Here is a 23,121-nt window from a genome sequence, read left to right as displayed (position 1 = left end):
TAATATTTTACCTATTACACTTTTAACGTAGATTTTAAAGGAATCTACTGTTCTGTTCTGTTACTTGAACTTGGGGCTCGAGCCCGACCTTAGGTTCCACAGTTTACCGTTAATTGTTAAGACTAAATGGGCAGGTAAATTCGTTAAAAAATGAAAGTAATCCGCCAAAATATGGTTTTACATGTCTATTAAAATAAAGCCATTATTAATTTTCCTAACGCATAGTTCTTTGATCTTTACCTCCTTTTAAAAATAAATTTGGCAAAGGAGGATTTTCAGCAATTTGTTTGAACAGCAACTCTGCAGCCAATGGTTTCGGTTTGAGTGAGAGGCTTTGTCCTATTTAATTTATTATTTATATTTCATTATTTTTTCTGTGACATTTTTTCTCTGCTAACAATACAATGTTAAAATAATATTTATATTGGCACGAACACAATTTTTGTATAACATTTATAATTGTTATAGGCTACTTCATCTCTCTTTTTTCGTTAGAGACATTGAATTTGAGATTCTGGGAACGAGATCTAACGTTAAGTTTTGCGGACCCGTCAGGTCGGGAAATAAAGCGGGTGAACACAGAGTGTATTTTAAGCGGTTTACTGAATAGAACCTTGTCGGAGCTGGACAAAAAGCGGAGACCTCCTTAAACCTTAGGTGTGTATGTGTGTGTCCCGGATAAATATTAATAAAAAAAGGAATACAGTTCAAAAGTCGGACTGTAAGAGTCTTTCATGAGAGCATAAATGCCTGTAATGTTACCACTAATAGTACTTGATCTGTTTAAAATGATTTCATTTATATATTATGCCTATAAAGGTGTTAAATAAAAAAATTGTCTAATCCAGTAATTAATTTTTTATCTGAGCACACAATCAGAAAACCCGTGGTGGTTAATTTTTTCATTTTTGTTTTTAATTTAAAAACGATTGAACGAATGATACACAGAGCCATAACCATGTTTTTAGCCATTTTTAATGCCGTCTTTCGTATTTTAAATAGGAAATAAAGACAATGTTTCTTGACAAAAGATCAGATAGCCTATACTAGGCTAATTCAAAATAAGACGTAAGTGTGCCAACAGCAGTTGGCCCGCCATCTACTGGCTAAAAAAAATATTGGCCCGCGGCCAAAGTTACTTGCCGACCCCTGGTGTACACTTTCGACCACATTCAGAGAAAGTCGAAAACACATAGAGCCACAAAAAAACACCTACTCTTTGCCTTTTGATCCAATGTGAAGTACAATGTTTTTGCATCAGACATGACTTCTAGTGCAAACCAACAGTGTTCAGCGCGATCTTTAGGCTTTCATTGATAAAACTAAAGTGGCTGCTTTCCGGCTCTTTCATTTTTGTTTAATTTTGGGAGCGTGTGGAAGTTAAACAGCCAGTCAAAACAGCACATTTGTGTCCTGCGCAATACGACTACAATTAGCTTTAGTGACTCATCGTAAGTCATAAACAAGAGCGCTCAAAGATGGCGGCGCCCACATTTACGTCAAAAAAAGGTGGATAGGGAGGGAGAACGGGAGATGTAATGCAACACAAACTGAATTACGGATGAGAAAAACAGCTTAAAAGCCATCAGGTGCCCAGGATAGAAAAGGGGAAAGATGAGAAATGTGCAATAGATAAAAGTATACTATGTATATAATGTTGTATGCTAGTATCTAATATATCATTACTGTATATAGCTTGCTATGCAATTACAAATAGAGCTTTGATATAAATGTTTATTTCCGTCTATCTTATGTAACATTAAATAGCCTACTACCATTTAAAAGTTTTAGGGTCACTTTCACTTAGGCTTTTATTATTATTTTTCCACATATTACTATAATAGCAAATCAATGTATGAAACTATAAAAGCTTATAATGTGACTGAAGAGTTTGAGAGCCCTGCATTACAGCATTTATCACTGACTGATGTTCAGGTCCACCTTATTAAACTAAAGGTGAGCCTTAAAGTCTTACGTTTATTTGACAGTGAGTTAACATTAAATTTGTATGAAGGCTTAATACACATTTTTTTAAATCGTTGTTTTATAGGAAAAGGTTTCATAGACTTGGCAAATTCATTTGTACAAAAGTTTACAGGTACAAACATTCATTGTGGGCATTCTTTGCAGTTGATCCAAAGGCTTTTTTAACATTCATACCGCTATTGGATTTATACCGTATCGTCCGACATTTAGAAATATATCTGTGACAGACATTTTAGCCATATTGTCCAGCCCTAATTTAGTGCGTGTCAATTTAAACCTGTAATGTCCCCTGTTGCGTTTACATGAAAGCAAGAGGGACTCGCCCACAGTCTCTACAGACTTTGACTGGATCAAAAGTAATCGATAACCTTAAAGTAATCAGGACAGAAACGGTCGAAAGTGGACAAAAGAGACCAGGTGTAAACGTGAATGTGTCTCTCATCCACTTGTGATCCAATTGACCAAAATGCATCTCAATACCAGGTATAAACAAGCCTAAAGATACCAAAAAATCCACCACCCAAATTGTATGGCAATAATACACGATGAAAAGTAAATTTACTCTTGCCAAAAAGCTTAAATGTATTTACGTTTAATTTTAAATTCTTATGTTGCTATATTTTTATTGTGATTATAAATATCTCTTATATTTAGCTATCATCAAACTGATGTATGGCTTTACCAGCCCTTACATGGTCATGGGAAGACTTTAAAAGAATAAGTCTTGAGATATGCATTAGAAACTAACATTTATTCCAGTGCAATGCCTTGCCTCAAAGACGAAATATAAGCGTGTACATGATTTTTGCTTGTTTTTAACAACAGAATAAATTAATGTTACTTATGAGCTTAACCTGTTATGAACCCAGAAGATTAATTTTATAACACTGTAAAATTATTTAACCTTAGTGTTAGGATTCATTCGAAGCTTAATATGGATAAAGATTTTGGAGTTGTTTGAATCTAAACTATGCACTAAACTCTGTCTTGCTTCAAAACCTACTGAGCTGCCATCATTAAGCATCATAGATCCAGTCATAGGAACATATTATGAATCTTTTAATAAAGAAAAAGAAAGACAAAATATGATCTATTACCATTATCTTGTCTTCTCCTCTCCTCCAGCGGGGGAACGTTCACCAGTTGCAACACTAGAGGACGCCGTGTGACTATTCCTGAACCTCGGGGCAGGAAGTCTCGTCCAACCAAACTCTCCAACACTGAACTCTTTCCACTGCTCTGTAGATTCAATTCAAGAGATCATTTAAAGACAATTTACCACTGCCACTTTATTGCAGCACCGTCTATTATCATAAAATTGAAGACTTTATTTGCAGTGAGGGTTTAAAGCTTTCATCTTGAGATAAATGACTGACCTGCGATCCCACGACTATGATCTGAGGAAGCTGGATGATCTCTGCACCAAGGGTGAGGAAAACCTCCTGCAGTCTGTTAATGATGGGGATCAGTGTTTCCATCTCTGAAAGATCAAAGATGATTCATTTAATGTATAGCTTATACATAAGAACTATAATCTATTTATCAAAAATAGAAAATTTAGTTTTTACAAAATGTTAAATAACATCATAAATAAGGCAAGCTGATAATTTATCTTTTAGGTGTGCATATGTTAAAGTAGTCGTTTTGTATAGTGACAGCGCGTGCTGCAGGTGCAGGCATACAAACACATATCTACGCAAACTACGATCCATGTATGCTATAAAACTGATGATTAATCCATTAATATAATTAGCATGTTGTTTAAATATAACACGACAAGCAGCCCTGCAGGGTGTGATGCTGAAAGCCGAACAAGGTTATAAGGAATGAGAAGATGAACGATAAAACATCAACAAACAAGCTTCACAGAATAATATCCTCACCGCGGTACGATGTGCCGAGCCTTCTGCAACTAATTTATATTTTCACAGCGTTATATTCTTTACTGACATGCTGGAAATGATTGAAATTGGAGAACAGACATATTTGGGTTTCGCTTTTCTGCGCCCCTACTGTAGAGAGACTGTCAAAGATGGTTCCAGCGTCATTTCATTGGTTATCTTTTTGTTGACGTTAGAGTTTGGGTTGAGCGCATTGGATAGACCAACCGTCGATCATAGTATGTCATGGTTGCTTGACCACGCCCCTACCAACATCAGGACCCGGCAATATTTTACCAGGAAATCTCTTTTACAGTAGCATACATTTTAAAACATTAATTCTCTAGTTATCATAAAAATTATATTTTCATTTTTTGGAAAATTTGTAAATCTGCGCTATATTTATTGAACTATTACTAATTAACTTATAATCAAATCACAATGCTGGGTTAAGAAAGTAGGTAAGTTAAGTCTTAGGGAAGTGGTAGTCAAGTGTTGAATGAGTCAGAAATCATACACAAAAGATCAGAATGTAAAAATCACATGACAAAGGGTGGGACTGCTGAACCTAGGCAAAAGAAATCAGAAGAGTTGCGCCCTGACCTGATTTGTCCTTTCATATTGAATAATAAAACCTAACAAAAATAGAATTACAACCATGTGAACTTTATGTCATATAAAGTTTTATTTTTAAAGTAGAAAGTCCATAATGCTGATGATAAGGGCATAACGTTATTATTTGAATGGTTATTGCTTTTCGTTGACATGTCTAAAGAATACATGTTTTGAAAAAATCTGAAACTATAATCAATAAAGTGGACATTTATTTATTTTCCTCTTCTCCGCCATCTTGGACTCTTTATAAAAGGAGGGAGGGCGGCGCTTTTTGGTTGTGTGCGCTAGCACTAGTGAGTCGAATTCATTTCAGCGAATCGGTTCGTTCATATGTGTCGTTTCAATGAACCCGATTCACTTTAAAGCGTACCCGGAAGTCTCAGTCTGGGATTTAAAATAACTGCGCTCCAATACTTTTTGTGGAATACTGTTGCATATTTATGTGTAATGTTGCAACATGTCATATCACACAGCCTACTCTACAAACATATTATTTTCTTATTTAACACCCTTTGTTGTAACCATTTGCGAATCTGTTCTAATGAATCATTTAAAAAAAGAACCTGTTCAAAGTCACGTTGAACATCAGTTATGCGTCAGTCCCTTGTGACTCTACAGTCATGTCCTGTTCTGCAAGGAAGAAACACAGAGTCTACAACAGTTGATGTGTATCTCGATCAGTACAAGCATTGGGTGATTTTCTGTCGAATAGATTGTGGGAACATCGACACGGACGGTGAATATCAAAACAGCTGCGACGGTAAAAGCGGAGAGGTGAAGGTAACAACAGTTTGTTTTCCTCGAAACCTGTCAAGCTATGGTGCATTAAACACTGTCATCTTTAAAAGACCGATTACTTTAAAGAGCGAGTGTTTCTTGTGGATTCTGAACGCACATTGTAGCAATGTCAAACGTTATATTTAATAGATTGATTGTTAATTTTCGTTTAGTCTTGAAATGTATGCCATTAACAGGACTAACTATATTGATCGCACGAGAACAAAGAGACTGTGTGATTTATAGCGTCGTTTTCGCTTCTGTAATGGATTATGATCGACTGTAATATGTTTCGGTAATACATCAGTTACAATGCAACTGGCATGTTTTCGCAGCAGTGACGTCACACGACTCAATGAATCACATGAATAAATTCTTTGTACTTCTGCCAATGCATGTCTGCAGTTTCATTTTTTTATTTTGTACCTTCTTTTTAGGATGTCAAATATCTATTTAAATGTTTGTATGCAGTATATACGTTTATCATTTGTTTGTTTACTCCTCATTTAAAAACAATGTGCTATTTGAATAAGACAAAAAGTGAATGTTTAAGTTTACAATAATACATTCAAATAATATAACAAAGTAAAGTATATTATTATTATTATTATTATTACTGCAATAGCCTTTTAGACAATAGACCCAACTAATCAATAATGATATTTCTTCTAACCTATTTTCCTTATGAGCCAAGTACACATAAATAGCGAAGTTAGATTTTGACTTTTCAACTGTGTCATATTACATCAAAATATATGTGTAATTATTATTAAACATTTGTATGTGCATTAGGTATATTCTTACTGCCGTCTAATATCCTTCTCTGTCTCTCAGCTTTCTTCTCATCATGGCTTCCCGTAAGAAGGTGCTCCTTAAAGTGATCATCCTAGGGGATTCTGGGTAAGTGTTGCAACATCACTGCATTATCAGTGGAGACGGATGATTAGACTGTTATATATTTGTTTCACAGTGCCAGTTTCACAGAGCTCAAAGAGTCCACAAGAGTGACAGTAGCTTTACATATGTAAACATCATTGTCTTTACATTGCTCAAGGAATTTCCCTGATTTTCCGTAGTTGGAATTTGTCCTGATAAATCTTGTTGTCTAATCACCATATATTAGCTAACTTTGAACACAGCTGGCTGCTTTACCACAAGGCAAGCAGCTATTACTGTGTAAGATTTTTTTGCTTTAAAATACCCAAACGTCACTAGCACACTGTTATACATTTCGTTCACATGTCTACTTACATTGTCTCAAATTTTTCCAACAAAGTTTGAATCCAGAGAAACTTGTAAGTTCCAAAACAGCCACGATAAGGGCTTTTCACATTGGCTGCAAAACGAAAAAGCTTAGTGAATGACAGTCAAACTGTTTTTGTAACAAAGAATCACAATGTGCGTAATGATAATTTTATCATTAAGATTTTTCTTCATTGTGTTTACTTCTTGAGTTTTCTGTGCAAGCGCCACCGTATTGGCATTCGGTGTAATAGCAGCGGCTTCAGACATGTGATCTAGAGGTCTTCACGGGTCCACTTAGATCCGAAACACAAGCGGGTTTAGGTCGATTTCACATGTGCCTCAACATGGGTCGGGTATAATAATAGCAGCATCGGGTCTCGGGTAATTTAAAATGAATGTGTTTTTGCTGCATGTGTGCGTATGCGTCGATGTCCTTCCAACCCCTCCTCTGTGTGGCTGGCAGGAGGTTAATTTTGTTGAGCCACACCTGTAAATCAATTTTAAATGCACATTTTATTGTTTACCTTGGTGTAGTCATCAGCTAACAAAGAAAAATAAATGGAGCAGCGGGCCAAATTGGTTGCCAGGCCACCGGGGTTTCTTTCTGTCTGACTGGTGCGTGTGGGGTTGCAGACTGTGCACACGTTGGTGCCGTTTACATTAGGGTCCAGTCGGGTAAAAAAAAAAATTGCCACTGGTTCGTGTCAGACTCGGGTCTAATTTTCTCGGGTTTGTCTCGGGTCTTTCTTTTAAAAAAATATTTATGCACGTCAGGTTTGGATAAAAAGTAATTTGGGTCATTTCTGGTCAGGTACATTTCTGTGGACCTGAGAAAACCTCTACTGTGATCTAAATAGGGCTGCAAACCAATTTATTGCGACTTTTCACTTGCTGAATAAAAGTTTTTTGTTTATGTCATATATGTGTGTGTACTGTGTATAATAAGGATGTATATACAGTATAAATACACACAGATGCAGATATATACACTCACGTAAAGGATTATTAGGAACACCTGTTCAATTTCTCATTAATGCAATTATGTAATCAACCAATCACATGGCAGTTGCTTCAATGCATTTAGGGGTGTGGTCCTGGTCAAAACAATCTCCTGAACTCCAAACTAAATGTCAGATTGGGAAAGAAAGGTGATTTAAGCACTTTTGAGCGTGGCATGGTTGTTGGTGCCAGACGGGCCGGTCTGAGTATTTCACAGTCAGCTCAGTTACTGGGATTTTCACGCACAACCATTTCTAGGGTTTACAAAGAATAGTTCACATCCAGCAGTATGCGGCAGTCCTGTGGGTGAAAATGCCTTGTTGATGCTGGAGGTCAGAGGAGAATGGGCCGACTGATTCAAGCTGATAGAAGAGCAACTTTGACTGAAATAACCACTCGTTACAACCGAGGTATGCAGCAAAGCATTTGTGAAGCCACAACACGCACAACCTTGATGCAGATGGGCTACAACAGCAGAAGACCCCACCGGGTACCACTCATCTCCACTACAAATAGGAAAAAGAGGCTACGATTTGCACAAGCTCACTAAAATTGGACAGTTGAAGACTGGAAAAATGTTGCCTGGTCTGATGAGTCTCGATTTCTGTTGAGGCATTCAGATGGTAGAGGCTGGTGGTGTTGGTGAAATGGTGTGGGGGATGTTTTCTTGGCACACTTTAGGTCCCTTAGAGCCAATTGGGCATCGTTTAAATGCCACGGCCTAACTGAGCATTGTTTCTGACCATGTCCATCCCTTTATGACCACCATGTACCCACCCTCTGATGGCTACTTCCAGCAGGATAATGCACCATGTCACAAGCTCAAATGATTTCAAATTGGTTTCTTGAACATGACAATGAGTTCACTGTACTAAAATGGCCCCCCCAGTCACCAGATCTCAACCCAATAGAGCATCTTTGGGATGTGGTGGAACGGGAGCTTCGTGCCCTGGATGTTCACCCCACAAATCTCCATCAACTGCAAGATGCTATCCTATCAATATGTGCCAACATTTCTAAAGAATGCTTTCAGCACCTTGTTGAATCAATGCCACATAGAATTAAGGCAGATATGAAGGCGAAAGAGGGTCAAACACAGTATTAGTATGTGGTTCCTAATAATCCTTTAGGTGAGTGTATATATATATTTAAGAAATATTTACGTGTGTGTGTGTGTGTGTGTGTGTGTGTGTGTGTGTGTGTGTGTGTGTGTGTATACATTTTTATAATTATTTATAATTAATATTATTATTATTATTATAAGTGCTGGACAACGATTAATCGCATACAAAATAAAAGTGAATTTTTGCATAATAATATGTGTCTGTGCTGTGTGGGTAATAGTTATGTATATATAAACACAGACACATACATATATACATTTCATAACATTTTTATTTATATATCTTTTTTGTTTATATATAATAATATAAATAAATATATATATACACACATGTAAATGTTTCTTAAATACATACATGAATGTGTGTGTATTTATATATACATAATAATAACAACACACAGCACACAATTTTAGTTTGTTTGCGATTAATCGAGATTAATCTTTGCCCAGCACTAATATTATATTCTTAAAATTATACATACATGTGTGTGTGTGTGTTTATAAATACATAATTATTATACACAGTCCATGCACATATATGATTAGTCACGATTATTCATTTGACAGCCCTAAATCTAAAGCGTAAATCTTATTAGGCGGACGGTTATAGTTGAAAAATTGACACACTGGTAAAAAATCAGACCTTTTCGCAGCGCAAATAATCACGGCTGGCGTAAACCCCTTCATAGATAACTTGTTTTTATTTTAAAGGATTATCCTATTGAACATTTGGGGCAGAGTTGCTTTGACGGTTCGACGTATGACATCAAAATATCCCAAGAGCGTTAACAAAGCAGTGTTGCCAAGTTACTCTTGCGATACTTTGATGTAATACGTAGATTAATTTGTGCAGCGCCGCATGAAGAAACAGTATCTTTAGCATTTAGCACCCCACTATGTTTGCTTACGTTAATGTAATGGTGTGAGGCTTTATTTCATTACGTCATCCATAAACACGATTTGTTAGTCTTGTTGGTTTGATTTTTATCTGCATTGGAGGTGAAGACTACAACTCACAACGCTCCTTCACAGCATCATCAAGCTACACCTTTGCTTTGTTTTGTGACCTCTAGGGGTGAACATTACGTATTGTGCCTTTAACAGAATGCTATCAAGAATGAATCCATATGCTTTGCAGCTTTTAACATAGCTTTTTGTCCCTTTTCCTTTAATAGTGTTGGGAAGACCTCGTTGATGAATCAATATGTGAATAATAAATTTAGTAATCAGTATAAGGCCACTATTGGAGCTGACTTTTTGACCAAGGAGGTGATGGTGGACGACAGACTGGTCACCATGCAGGTTTGTTTCCATCTATCTCTTCTGAAATGTTTTTCTTTTGAAATATTATACCACTAAATATATTTGTTTTTCTTTGATAGCGTAATAGTTGAATATCACAAAAATGATACCAATATTTTAACAAATCTAAAGTCTTTTGTCACATATAAACAGTATGTCCCTACTCCAAGTAATGCAAAAATTAAGTAAATCATCAATTACATTTAGACATTTGGCAGACAGTTTTGTCCAAAGCGACTTACAGTGCATTACAAGCTATACATTTTTAATCAGTATTTGTGTTCCCTGGGTTCATGACCTTTTGCGCCGCTGATGCAATGAGCTATATAGTAACACAAGTATACATTTCGCACAAGTACAGGGTACAACAAATACTTCCAATTTAATATAAAAATGTTTTATATGCATTAAGAAAGAATAAGAAGCAAATGTGCTGTGATGCTAACATGTCGTGTCCAAGACATTATTTTGTGAACAGTGATTTATAGTAGTATTCATTTCTTGTCATGTGATGTGGTTAAAAAATTTACATAACAGACAAACCAGTTGTCCCTATCACATAAACAGTTGTAAAATTCACAAGTCGTCATGGGTGGTATCCTCACTTTTGTGTTTTGCACTCATTCTGTTATAATATAAGGCTTCTTACACTGATGTGAGGTGAAATAAATTACTTATATGCCTGGTAATCCCCAGTGTTTTCCAGTAGGTAGGGAGCTAGTTAGAACAACCGGTTTTTATCTGACATGTTGCTATGTTTATGAAAGCCATGTACTAACCTGTATGACCAGTATTGACGATTAACATCCCCACGTGCCTAAACAAGCAATGCTTGGAAGTTCCTAATAAAACAAAAAGGTGTTTTTAAAATATAACTCAATAAATGAATATCCCATTGCTTATTACGTATAGCTGAATCAATTACAAAGTAATAATGTTGTAGAGAGCCTTTTTAGCTCAGTATCTACGTAATAGAAATTATAATTATCAATATGTTAAAACATAACATAATTTTGCTATTATACAAAACAACTGTCTGCTATGTATGCTGTGTATTCATATTATGAACATGTGTTTTTTGGGTCAGAAGCTGTTACTATATTATAGGGTGGTTTCCCATTCAGGGCATAAGCCTAGTCCCAGACTAAAATGCATGTTTGAGCTGAAAATGACTTGCAAATATCTTAAAATATATTAGTAAAACTCATGATGTCTCATGATTAGAGTTGTAAAAAGATGAATCGCATACAAAATAAAAGTTTGTGCTTGCACTATTTATTTGTGTATGCGTTGTGTGTAATTATTATGTATATATAAATACACACACATAAATCTATATATTTAAGAAACATTTTATTTATGTGTATATATATATATATATATATATATATATATATATATATATATATATATATATATATATATATATATATATATATTATTTATATATAATACAGATTATTTGTGAGGTATTTTTGTAAAAAAAAAAAAAACTTAAAGGAACAGTATGTAAGAAATGTATATCAATTAATCATAAAATGGCTCTGAATTGTAGACATTAAGAAATCATTTTCATTTCAAATACTTATATCACTGACAACAGTGGTCCGGCCAGGCTATTGTCATTTAAAAAGTGGAGTTGTAGCCCTCAACTGATGTTTATGTTGTCATTTTGTGTATTGGCCACCAGTTGTGTGATTGCAGTACCAGTTTTGGCCACAATCCTAGATACTGTTCCTTTAAATATCCTAATATAACTAAGGCCTAGTCCTGGCTTAATTTAAACCCTGGAAAACCGGACGGGGCTTATCATAGTCCCAGACTAAAATGCATGTTTGGCTGCCTTAATTTAAAATTAATTTAACCTTCTACTGGCATATTTTAATAACCATTCCGGGAAATTGCCCCTACGACAAAGCTTAAGGCTAGTCCTAGACTAAAAACATGTTTGAGTTGTCTCAACTAAAATAACTAGCACATATATAAATATGCCACTGCCATTGATTTGTCTCAAGATGCACACCAGTAAGGTATTTTTCTAAGGCATGTTTATAAAAAATGCTTAGACATCTTAATTAAACGGCGGCCTAGTCATGGCTTTAACTAAGCATTGTCTGTGAAACCGTCCACCACTGCTAACACAATTGACCTTGGGCCTTTACTAAATTCTTGGGGCCCAGGACCTGTCATCCCCTATCACTGGACTAAGGATAATGTTTCTAGTTGTCGAGAAACACTAAGGGCGGTTTCCCGGACAAGGATTAGCTTAAGCCAGAACTAGGGCTTAGTTTAATTAGGAAATAGAACTAGTTTGAACAAACATGCCTGACTAAAAACATTACTGGTGTGCATTTTGAGGCAAAACAAAGGGTACTGATGTATTTTAAAATATGTCAGTGCTTTCAGTTGTTTTCAGTTTGGGCACCTCTTAGATTTATTTTAGTCTAGGACTAGTATAATCCCTGTCCGGGAAACCGCCCCTAAACGTTTGCTCAACAAATATTTATACCCCCGGTTTCACAGACAAGGCATAAGGCTAGTCCTAGACTAAAACAGAAGTGAAAATAACTTGCACTGACAGATCTTAAAATATGCCAGCGTCATTGATTTGTCTTAAGATGCACACCAGTAACGTCTTTTTCAAATGCATGTTTATAAAAAATGCTTAATTTAAGTAAGGTCTAGTCCTGGCTTTAGCTATAAGTCATAATGTTATTAGATTATCAAAGTTTTCTATATTAATCATAAATATTTCATCTTCTTCCTAAGATTTGGGACACAGCTGGTCAGGAGCGATTTCAGTCTCTGGGTGTGGCTTTCTACAGAGGGGCGGACTGTTGCGTGCTGGTGTATGATGTCACGGCACCGACTACATTTAAGACTCTGGACAGCTGGAGGGATGAGTTTCTCATTCAGGCCAGTCCACGAGACCCTGAGAACTTCCCCTTTGTTGTATTGGGTAACAAAATCGACCTGGAGAACCGACAGGTACTTAAAGTAAACAATCCAAACTTAGCGAAAAAATATTAAAATTGTCCATGTTTTAAAGAAAATTAATTCTTAAATGGCTAAAGTTGATGACAAGCTAGTCATTGAAAGAAAGAATTGTTCAATCACAGATAACATTTACATAGTTATCTGAATTTCTCCATGCGTTTTCTGTGTTTTTGATCTGATGTTTTATGCCAATCAAACAGGTGACGACAAAGCGAGCTCAAGCATGGTGTCAGAGTAAAAACAATATCCCCTATTTTGAGACCAGTGCCAAAGAAGCCATTAATGTGGAGCAGGCTTTCCAAACTATCGCTCGCAATGCCCTTAAACAGGTACTGAATGCTGTGTGTTCTTGTAATTTTTTTGATATCCGTTCTTGAAACACAAGCGGAATGAGATTTAATGTAAACTGTTGATAAACAATTCTTGTGTAAAGTGTCATATTGAATTAAATTAGTGATGCACCGATGTATCGGCCGCCGATATTTATCGGCCGATTTTTGATGAATTTGAAACCATCGGCATATCGGCAATAGCACGAGAAAGGCCGATACCGATTGTTTATTCATTAACTGCATAAAGAAATCCATTTTATGTAAAAAAAAAAAAAATGATTTGTTTTAGCTTAATTTGTGCCTATCTTATTATGTTGGTCAGTTGAATGTTAATTAGATCAAATCCATGTTCAGTAAAAATAATTTGATGCAGAAATAAACTAGCTAATAGACCAACTGTATAGTATTTTTTACAAGTGTTTAATATCGATATCGGCATCGGTATCGGCCAGAAGTTGTCTGTTTAAATCGGTATAGGTATCGGCCCAAAAAAATCCTATCGGTGCATCCCTAAATTAAATGCATGAATTTACATTTCATGAAGTGATTGTGGATATTAAAAACTGACTCAAGTTTTACTGCATCTTTCAATTTGAGTAGGCTCATGCTATGTTTACACAACAATAGAGATACGCCGATTGCAATTTTTCTGGCTGATTCCGGTGTAGGTGTGACCTGCCAAAACTTGATTTTCTAATAACTATACTTGACCTATATGCTGGCTGTAAAACACTTTATATTTATCATAATATAAATTATTAAACATTGCCCTTTCACCCAAACTGCATTAAATTACATGATGATCTTTCATTTGAACAGATCTCAAAATAAAGTGCTCTCAAACTTGGTCAGGCTCACTGACTTTAGCTGTGGTTAGAAGCATAGTTCCTTAGTAGTATGACGTGTAGACTTCTATTGATCATGCTTTTGAACAAAATAAGCAAGCGCCATGCAGTGCATTCTTTATCCGTCATTCTAAATATATACAAAGTCCATTTTATGTCTTTTAGTTTGTAAACAGAATTAAAGCGCTGCTTGTGAAAACTGTGCTCCTTATTTAAGACCCTGGGATGAGTGACATAGAAGGAAACTGGCAAATGAATGAAATATCTTGAAATTAACAACAGAGAAGTAAAACACGACAACAAAATCAGTCTTTAGATGCAATGTACATTATTTACAGCAATAATCTGACATAAAATCAATCTGATTATTTCCACTGCTATTGCTTGAGCAAATGGCAACAAAAGGTCCGGCTCGTGATAGGAATGACGTAAGACATCCGGTGGGTCTGGCCAGTCAATTGTAAATCGGCCAATTCCGGTCTCTAACCGGTCGTTCGGTCATATCTACACGACAAAAATGTAGTGAAAATGCGAACGTTTTTTCCTTTCGTTTTTGACAAATTTGTTTTACACAAGACTATCAAAAAGATTAATGTTTACACGGATATGCGAAGATAACCAAATCCGCTGTATTACACTTGCCAGGCCAGTAGATGGTGATGTTACCTTGTAAAGAAACACAACAAGCCTGCGCACATACACATTTGTCTACAGCGAGATAAATGCAAGCAGTCGCAAAGCAAATTCAAGCAAAAGATGGCAAAAGCACCAAACAGTTTTTTTTTAATAATATGGATAAGCGTTAATAAACTCTGGAGCAGCACAAACACAGTCCTGTAGGTTGCCATTGTTGTTTTGGTTATACTTGCGCATTCTTAATAACTAAATGAACACATGCGCACCGTTATCAAGGATTTGCGTTTGCGCAGTTTACACAGAGACAACAAGACGTTGTTAAAAAACATGGCTTGTTGTTAAAAAACGTTGGAACCCGACTTCAAAATGCTGTTGTCGTGTCAATGAACAGCCAAATCGCATAAAAACGCCGTTAACGGTTGAAAACGTTGTTGTGTAAACGGCTTCCTATTCAACACTTGAATACACTCTCACATCCTAATTAAGTTTCTAACCTCATTGCTCTCTGGCTTGGTTGTAACAGTCATGTAAACATTTTTTTGATCTGACCTCATTTTCAGGAGTCAGAGGTGGAAACGTATGATTTTCCTGACCAGATTAAACTAAGAGATGACAGACCTGCATCAGCTAGTGATGGGTGCAACTGCTGAAGGAAAGATGAAACGGGGAGGGCAGATAAAGATCCAACACGGGAGAGAAAGGGAAGGATGGAAAAGATCCAGGTCCTTGTTTTAGTGCCCATCCTCCCCTCCAGTTTTGTTCTCCTTTGAAACATCCAGGGTATCAAATGCCACATGTGAAAGCTGAACATCCATTTTACTACTGAACTCTGAGTAATGTGTGGTATGATGAACTGTCTGAGGAACAGAAAGACCGATGTGTTGCATATCATGTGACACTGCATTTATTACAGGTCCTACCATCACTACAGCTGTCACATTTTTTCTTGTCACTTCTCCTGCTCTCCGTGTCATTTTTCTTTTCTCTGAAATAATCATTTTTGCCTGCTAGTTCATTGTGCCTTTAAATTTTTAGTTATTGTTCTCATATAAATTTCACTTTTATATGCTGAATTAGCATTATTTTAAAAAATTGTATTGATTATGTAGTAGGGCTGGGCGATATATTAAATATTTATCACATTAATTTGTTAACAATATTACATATTTTGTTGCAAAAAACATTGTGAATATCAGTGTTTTAATGTGCTTTTTTGTAAATGTTACGATGATTTAAATCTGCTTTTATGGCCAAGTACCGTCGGGATTTTTTGCATATTATATAAGTATTCAACAGCCGGGCCAAAAATGCAGTTAGAAAATCCATTAAATTACCGCAGATTACTTTTTTAAATAGTATATCTTTTAAAAAAATCAAACCAATTCATACATTTTTTGCATCATCACTTATGCGTTTTATCTACTATTAGTGCACAAAAAATATATATTTTTATGCCCATTCAGAGAAAAGGTGTGAAAAACATGCCTTAATTATTTTATCTAGATTTTACAGTTTTTTTTTATTTAGTGGTTGTTTGTTTAAAATTGTCCTCCAAGCTATTTTAAGGAAATAAACAGCTATTGAGGTTGAACATTATAAACATGCCTAAAAATATCTAAATACATCATCTTTAGGTTATATTGCCTAGCCCTAATATATAAAATGTCATTTCTTGCTTGAATATTTGGCAATCATTTGCTCTCTTGACAGATTTAAGCCATTTAATTGTTTTTGTATCCGCATTTAAAATGTTATAAAAAACAATACTATTAAGTGGTTTACTAAACATGTTTTAGTATCAAACAAGTCAGAAGTTATATACAACTCAAAAATGTACATGAGGTTACTCTTTACTTTTTATTTGCCTTTAAACATTTACATGATACTGTATCTGTATTAATGCATGTACTGTATACATACATAGTTACCCAACCTAAAAGCTCCTCAGTTTTATTTGCCAACGTGCAACAAATTGTAAAAATTAATTTGGCATCATTTTTATTTTGGCCAATTCAAGAATGACTTCAAAATAAAAAGAAAGATACATTTACAACCAAGCCGTCTCTTTCAGTGTCCCAGGGCAATTTTACTCCCTTTGTAAATGATAAAGCAGTACAACATTTTTTATTGTCCTTTAATAATTTGCACACAATATTTACACTAGTTGCACTAAAACAACCACTGGTTTCCTCTGATGGGAAAAAACAATGGTAAACATTGTGGCCCTTCCCCGGTGCCCCGACAGGGTTCATCTCAGAGAAATCCAGTTCACAATGGAAAACTTCCTAAAGTCCACATTAAACACATCCCACACTCTTGTCTTGCTTTTTCCAACCAGGTGATCTGTAGGGACAGTCTAAAGATTTTCATTGGTATGGTTTGTTTAGTCCATGTATGAAGTATCCATGCCCTCCGTCTCGGGGTGGAGAAGATGGCTAGCCAGACGCTCAATGTCATCTAGACTAAGCTGTCGAAGGGAACGTTCATAATCCTGGAGGAAAAAAAAGAAGAATGTCTTATTATTAAATGTCTTATTATTGGGTCTCCGGTGTTTCTATTATCCTAGTAACTTAGTTTTGGTAAACCATTCTCTGCAAGCATTTGAAAATTTTGGTTAAAAGATTAGGAGAAATTTGGCTCCCCTTGTGATGTCAAAAGGGGATTTTTTAAATAATAAAAACACCCATTTATTTATATTTAAAAAAAATATTTACAGCACAATTGAGTTCAACAATCAATTCAACGAAACACCATCATGGCGATCAGTGTTTATATTTCATCAGCTCATTTGCATTGAAGGGGACACACCCAAAAATGCTATAATTGGTCTATTTGGTATTTTGAGCTAAAACTTCACATATGTACTCAAGATTTATTTGACATAATAAAAAAAAGTATTGTGAAATGTCCTTTTTAAGGGTTTTCAGAGGGCTATGACAGAGAAGGATATGAAAGGTAAAGAAAACTGACCTTAATAAGTTGTTCCTGGACCTTAGCTGCATCAGCAGGGCTGAAGTGTTTGGCCAGGACAGTTGACAATAACTGCCACACACCACTGCCTGTTTTATCATTATGAACACTGCTGCTGGTTCCCATCGCCCCTGCACTCCTCTCTCCTGCCGGTCGCACTACCAGATTGAGTTTGGCCTCTGGTCCAATGGAGTAATCGCTCAACCTATGTTCGTCTTAATAGAGTACACAACAGCAGTCACAATAACATCCACAACACACAGCATGAATTAATGGAAAGCTGCTGGCAGTATCTAACCTTAAACTCTATAAAAAACATGCAGAAGAAGAGTACTAAAGTGTTATCCAAATCTGTATGCTTTGTCTGATATCAAAAGTAGTTTTGCAGCATATCTAATCTGCTCTTATCAACACAACAAAAGCATTGTAGTAAAATAAAATTGCAATGGACAGAACCGCAATTAAAGGCATCATTTATGTGTGGTACATTTGATGTCAGTTCACTTAACATTTTTCTCCGTTCCTTATATTAAATTATGCACAAGTCATATAAACGGGAACTCTTCAAGCGGCTTGTCTGGATATGAAAGCCACAATATCTTTTCACTGTATGTTAATGTGCAATGTAAACATTTTTCTTGTGTTACATGGAGAAAAGGAAGTTATATGAATCTGGAGAGGGACAGCATAGATTTTTTTAAAGGTAAAATAAAATAAAGGTCGTACCTGCAAGAGCTTTGCCTTTATATAACAGTCTTTGCTGACTGGGTGGGATGTTTAATCGTTCTGACACCAGCTCTTTTACTGTTGATACCTTTTCATTTTCTGTCACCTGTGCATCAATAAAAAGAACAGATCGGCCACATATTACTATTAAATAAAACCAGAGGTACAGTAAACTCAGACATGTGACCCTGTCTGTATAATCCAGGCTAAAGTTTCATAGTCTAGAAGCATTAAAGTTTGATTTCACATTGATTTGTCATGATTTTACTCCGTCAATATTAAAGATGGCAAGGTTATATTTTTCATTGAAAGTTCTTATGTAGGATGATTTTATGTATAAAAAACAAAGTAAATAACAAAAAAAATGACTTAAGCTGGGTCACATATAAGTGACAAACTTAATGCATTTTGTGTGCCAGCTTAACTCATACATATAACCTATTTACTTATATGTTGTCTGAACTGGTTTATAGAGTCTAATTTACTTAAATCATAAAAGGTTGCATCGCCTAGACAAGGTACGTCTGACACGTCCTGGCCGGGGTGAACCCAAAATGCTGTTTAAAAGTCAACCAGTTGTTAAGTCGTGAACAAAACAAATACGAAAGAAAAATCTTAATGTCTAAAGAAATACAGTAGAATAAGATGATTTATATTGAAATATGTACATAAATTATATTTAACCGATTTAAATCAAATGAAAGCAAATCTGCTACAGCACAGTGCTATGCTAAGAAGCTAACAGTAACACATGAACACCCCAAAACACCAGACGACACTCAAACCTACCTGAACATTACACTCTTTTCCTTGAAGTGGCTTTACAGTAAGAATCATTTTTACATTTATATACTTAAAATAAAAACTAACTAATTTTGTCGTTAAACATTCGCTGACTGCACTACCAACCGATTTTTCCCACGGACATGACGTCAACGGCTCAGATCTGCGCATGCGCATGAACGTTGCGCCTCACCCTACTGGACACCGGTTGTGGCTAGAAGGGATACAGCTACGAGTCTACGACCAAAATCTCGTGAAGACTTATTCTTCTTCTTCAGCTCCACTGGCTTAATAAAACACACAAATAAAGTCATTAAAATATCTTGGATGAAAAAAATGGACAAAAACACAACCAAAATAATTTTAATTTTAAAACTAAAAACTTTGTGCCTCGACTATTTGTATCAGCTGCACTATTGTGGGTAGTGACACTGAGTGTGTGCGCTTGCTGTTATCGTTTGGCATTCGTACTGTGCGCTGTTGTAGTTTGCTGTTAAATTTTAACATGTCTTGGAATATGGACATTTTTTTACGGACCGAGACCACAAAACTAGTATAGAAAAAGAGGTGGTTGTTGATATAGTTTTTTTCTTTACATCATATTTTATTTGGAGTATAAAGACTGCGTGTTAATTCCTTTTTGCTTAATAACATTGTAATATTAGCAAAATATTTCATTCATAAATGTAGATTATTTAAATCCCCCCACTACTTATTGTATTCAAAAATGATTTAAAATGTTTTTTCAAAGCCCTTAGTAAGATGAAAGGTCAGAGTGCTATGAAGCTGCTACATTTATTGACATCATTTAATTTATTGTGATACTGCCTCTAATATTTATCATTTATTTCTTTTTTTCTTTTATTCACTATTTAAATTCATGTAATTTATAATTTCAGATTTCTATTTATTTATTTTTTCTAAACAATTTATTAGTTATAATGTGTTAGCCTGTAATACTTATCTACACTGTAAATGTATATTTGCCTTTGTTGTTAATATAATTTTGTTATTCTTATAAATATTTCAATAAAAAAGACCACAAAACTAGTTTATGAAACCATATGTGAACATAATACAAGTCGTAACAAAATTACTCTTTAGGCATTGGTTCTCAAACTGGGGTCTCTGAGATTTTAATCTGAACTGACTTTTTATTAAATACATTAATTTATCAAAAATTCTGTGTAATTAAACCTCAGGAAAATAAGGCTACTATCCAACAGCATTACATTGTTTAATTTAATGTTTTAATTAAGATAAATTGTAAGTTTTAGAATGTTTTTTTTTTCATAAATGTTCTTTTGGTGGTCCATGAAGGGATGCACCATACACAAGGGGGGGGGGGGGCGCACGCCGAAAAATCTTTTTTTTTTGGGATTTACAACACAACATTTTCTATTAAATAGCGTAAAGAACATTATGTAAAAAATAATCTTGATATCGTTAGTATCTTAAATAAAAAATGAATGAATTTAACAATGTTTGATTTATTTTATTTATACATATAAATATATATATATAACTGTGTCAATTGCCAAAATGTGAAGTCATCTTTTCTTTAACAAACAAAGGGTGAAAACAACAACAATAGGAAACATACTCAACACAAGACAAAACCAACCAAATTTAACCAAACTAAGCTAATATTTAATCTGTGTAGGGAGAAATGAACAGAACAACCTACTGGGGTTTTGTCCATGCCATTTCAACGTACTTATTAACCTATACCTCTATTGTGATGAACCTAAATTTAATTTAGGCTACTTTATGTATTATACTAGGCTGAGACAATCAAATGTTAAGTTGATATAGAGACAAAAACAGTCCAGTGTGATGCCTGCTGCTCTATAGTTCGGGGTCCAGACCCAGGTCATAAAAATGTGAAAGATATTAGTATATATTAACTTGTTTTACACTATACAACACTACAAATTCAGATAAAAATGACAAAATTATTTACAATCGTTTTGGATTTTAGTTCATCATGTTTAGTAAGGTGAGTTGTACCTAAACAGGGCAGCAATGTGCTTCAAACCAAGAACATGCAATAAGCCTATAGGGCTTTTAATAACTTATATATTCAAGTAAAGTTTATGGCTCCTAAAGCTAAGGATGACTTGTTCTACAGTGAGTGGAAGCGGGGTCCAGGTTTGGCTATGATGTCACTGTAGGGGGCGCTCTGATGCAGGTTCAGCGCCTCTTGCTTCTTTAACACCAGTAGGCAGAAGAATACTGCTGCTACATATGAACGACTGCTTCCCTCACATATAGCGTGAAGGCTGTATGTTGCATTCGGAGAGCAGTTTTGACTCTGAGGGTAGCAAACAAAAACTGTTAGTGAGCACACACACTTGCACTTTACAAGCTGCACATAACAAATTGTCATTTAATGCTATTATTGAATTACTCTAGGTTCAAGTTTGCGTCGCACAATCCACACTGGCTATGTTTACATGCACAAAATTTTGTCAATCCGACTAAAGTTGAACCGATTGAAGATTACGACAATACAGTTTACATGTACCCTAAACATTGCAATCTAATTAAAATGTTTGTTTACACATTCTAATCTGAACCAAATGTCTGCGCACAACCAGGGTTGCCAGATTCGCATGTCAAAACCATCCCAATGGACATTCAAAACTAGCCCAAAAGCATCCCAATGACTATTCACAGCCCAAATACCAATTACTAATGAACGAAATCCCTTCATCTTTAACAAGCAGAAAAACAACAACTTGTGGATAGTAGCCCAAATTTGAACTAAAAAAAGGACTTGACAATGCCATGTTGTGCCCAGCATTACTTGACAAGTTCACGCTTTATCTATGGATAAATGTACAAAGTCAAATTTGAGTTGAAGAAAGTTGTTATAAAAAAGTTTTCAGATATCACTGCAAAACAGTTATTTTCAAGAAAAAAATTCTTAGTATTTTTGTCTTTTTTTCAGTAAAAATATCACAAAAAAAATTTAATTTAAGATTCATTTTCTTGATGATCAAAACGACCCAAGAAAATAAGTAGGTTTTAGACCAAAAATATCAAATGTAAGTGATTTTGTGCATTACATTTTTTTTTTCTTGAATTTAAGATTTTTTGCTTACCCCATTGGCAGATTTTTTTGCTTGTTTTAAGCACAAAATCTCTTAAATTTGATATTTTTTGTCTAAAAACTAGACTTATTTTCATGTCGTTTAGCCCATTAAGAAAAAGCATCTTAATTTAATTTTTTTATATTTTTACTAAAAACAAGACAAAAATACTAAGAAAATGTTTTTTGAAAATCATTTTTTTGCAGTTTAGGGCAATGAAAACACAATTTTAGCTAGGCACAGAGCTATTTTATTGCTTTATGTAGCCTAATATTATGAAAGTACACATGAACACTGCAGAAATGTACAGCGTGCGACCCCATTACCTTAAAAATGCATGTTTCATTGACGTGCCAGCCAGCTGAAGATTGAACCCCTACAGGAAGTGATAGGTTCATAAGAAATTATCTTATGCAGGAAAGCTATCCTGCCCCAATAAGAATTTTTCAACATCTAAATAGGGAATCGCTTAATGAATTTAGATGCAAATATGTGTTATTTCCTCTTCCACCAAAATATAAAGAAGTGCACTTAAAAATTTTATACGATATTTATCCTGCTAAGTAGTTTCTGAGATTATGATTTAATGTGGATTGTAATATATGTCAATTTTGTAATAAGGATGTAGAAACTGTTGAACACCTATTTCTCCATGGTTATCTGGTTAATTCATTTTGGACTGAAGTATTTCATTGGTTTAAACAAAGAATATCTATTTTTCCATCAATTACTTGGGACTGTTGACATTTGGAGTTCATTTGGAGGATAAAAGTGACTTGGTTGTAAATTGTTTACTTATCATGCTAAAAT

At 35.0% G+C, this 23,121-nt stretch overlaps 3 protein-coding genes across 4 annotated transcripts in view; 1 reads left to right on the top strand and 2 right to left on the bottom strand.

The window, feature by feature from the left end:
- LOC135729823 (dynamin-1-like protein) overlaps positions 1–4,013 on the bottom strand; it is a 37,251-nt gene extending 33,238 nt beyond the window's left edge. For both annotated transcript variants that reach the window (XM_065247690.1, XM_065247691.1), the window contains exons 1-3: positions 3,870–4,013; positions 3,363–3,466; positions 3,084–3,225 (exon numbers count right to left, since the gene is read on the bottom strand). In XM_065247690.1, the coding sequence (XP_065103762.1) occupies positions 3,084–3,225; positions 3,363–3,464 (244 nt within the window). In that variant the 5' untranslated portion in view covers positions 3,465–3,466; positions 3,870–4,013. The remainder of the gene's footprint in view (positions 1–3,083; positions 3,226–3,362; positions 3,467–3,869) is intronic.
- Positions 4,014–5,076: 1,063 nt separating this feature from the next.
- On the top strand, positions 5,077–16,790 carry rab7b (RAB7b, member RAS oncogene family). The gene is made up of 6 exons (XM_065247680.1): positions 5,077–5,261; positions 6,093–6,158; positions 9,801–9,927; positions 12,697–12,915; positions 13,125–13,253; positions 15,298–16,790. Exons 2-6 carry the CDS (start codon positions 6,106–6,108, stop codon positions 15,385–15,387), a joined length of 618 nt encoding a protein of 205 aa, XP_065103752.1. The 5' UTR covers positions 5,077–5,261; positions 6,093–6,105; the 3' UTR covers positions 15,388–16,790.
- Positions 16,791–16,852: 62 nt separating this feature from the next.
- ubl4a (ubiquitin like 4A) lies at positions 16,853–19,387 on the bottom strand. The gene is made up of 4 exons (XM_065247681.1): positions 19,223–19,387; positions 18,434–18,539; positions 17,708–17,922; positions 16,853–17,228 (listed from the first exon to the last, which is right to left on the bottom strand). Exons 1-4 carry the CDS (start codon positions 19,385–19,387, stop codon positions 17,121–17,123), a joined length of 594 nt encoding a protein of 197 aa, XP_065103753.1. The 3' UTR covers positions 16,853–17,120.
- Positions 19,388–23,121: the final 3,734 nt, after the last annotated feature.

The sequence above is a fragment of the Paramisgurnus dabryanus genome, chromosome 11, assembly GCF_030506205.2.
Source record: "Paramisgurnus dabryanus chromosome 11, PD_genome_1.1, whole genome shotgun sequence".
Lineage (NCBI taxonomy): Eukaryota > Metazoa > Chordata > Actinopteri > Cypriniformes > Cobitidae > Paramisgurnus > Paramisgurnus dabryanus.
The sequence above is the reverse complement of the archived record's forward strand: the minus strand, read 5'-3'. Positions and strand labels throughout refer to the sequence as shown.

Coding starts and splice junctions, on each gene's coding strand:
- ubl4a (XM_065247681.1), bottom strand. CDS start 19,387: ATGCGCAGATCTGAGCCGTTGACGTCATGTCCGTGGGAAAAATCGGTT. Junction 18,540..19,222: donor GAAAAGAGTGTAATGTTCAG/GTAGGTTTGAGT, acceptor ATTGATGCACAG/GTGACAGAAAATGAAAAGGT. Junction 17,923..18,433: donor TAAAGGCAAAGCTCTTGCAG/GTACGACCTTTA, acceptor TACTCTATTAAG/ACGAACATAGGTTGAGCGAT.
- rab7b (XM_065247680.1), top strand. CDS start 6,106: ATGGCTTCCCGTAAGAAGGTGCTCCTTAAAGTGATCATCCTAGGGGAT. Junction 9,928..12,696: donor ACAGACTGGTCACCATGCAG/GTTTGTTTCCAT, acceptor CTTCTTCCTAAG/ATTTGGGACACAGCTGGTCA. Junction 12,916..13,124: donor TCGACCTGGAGAACCGACAG/GTACTTAAAGTA, acceptor CCAATCAAACAG/GTGACGACAAAGCGAGCTCA.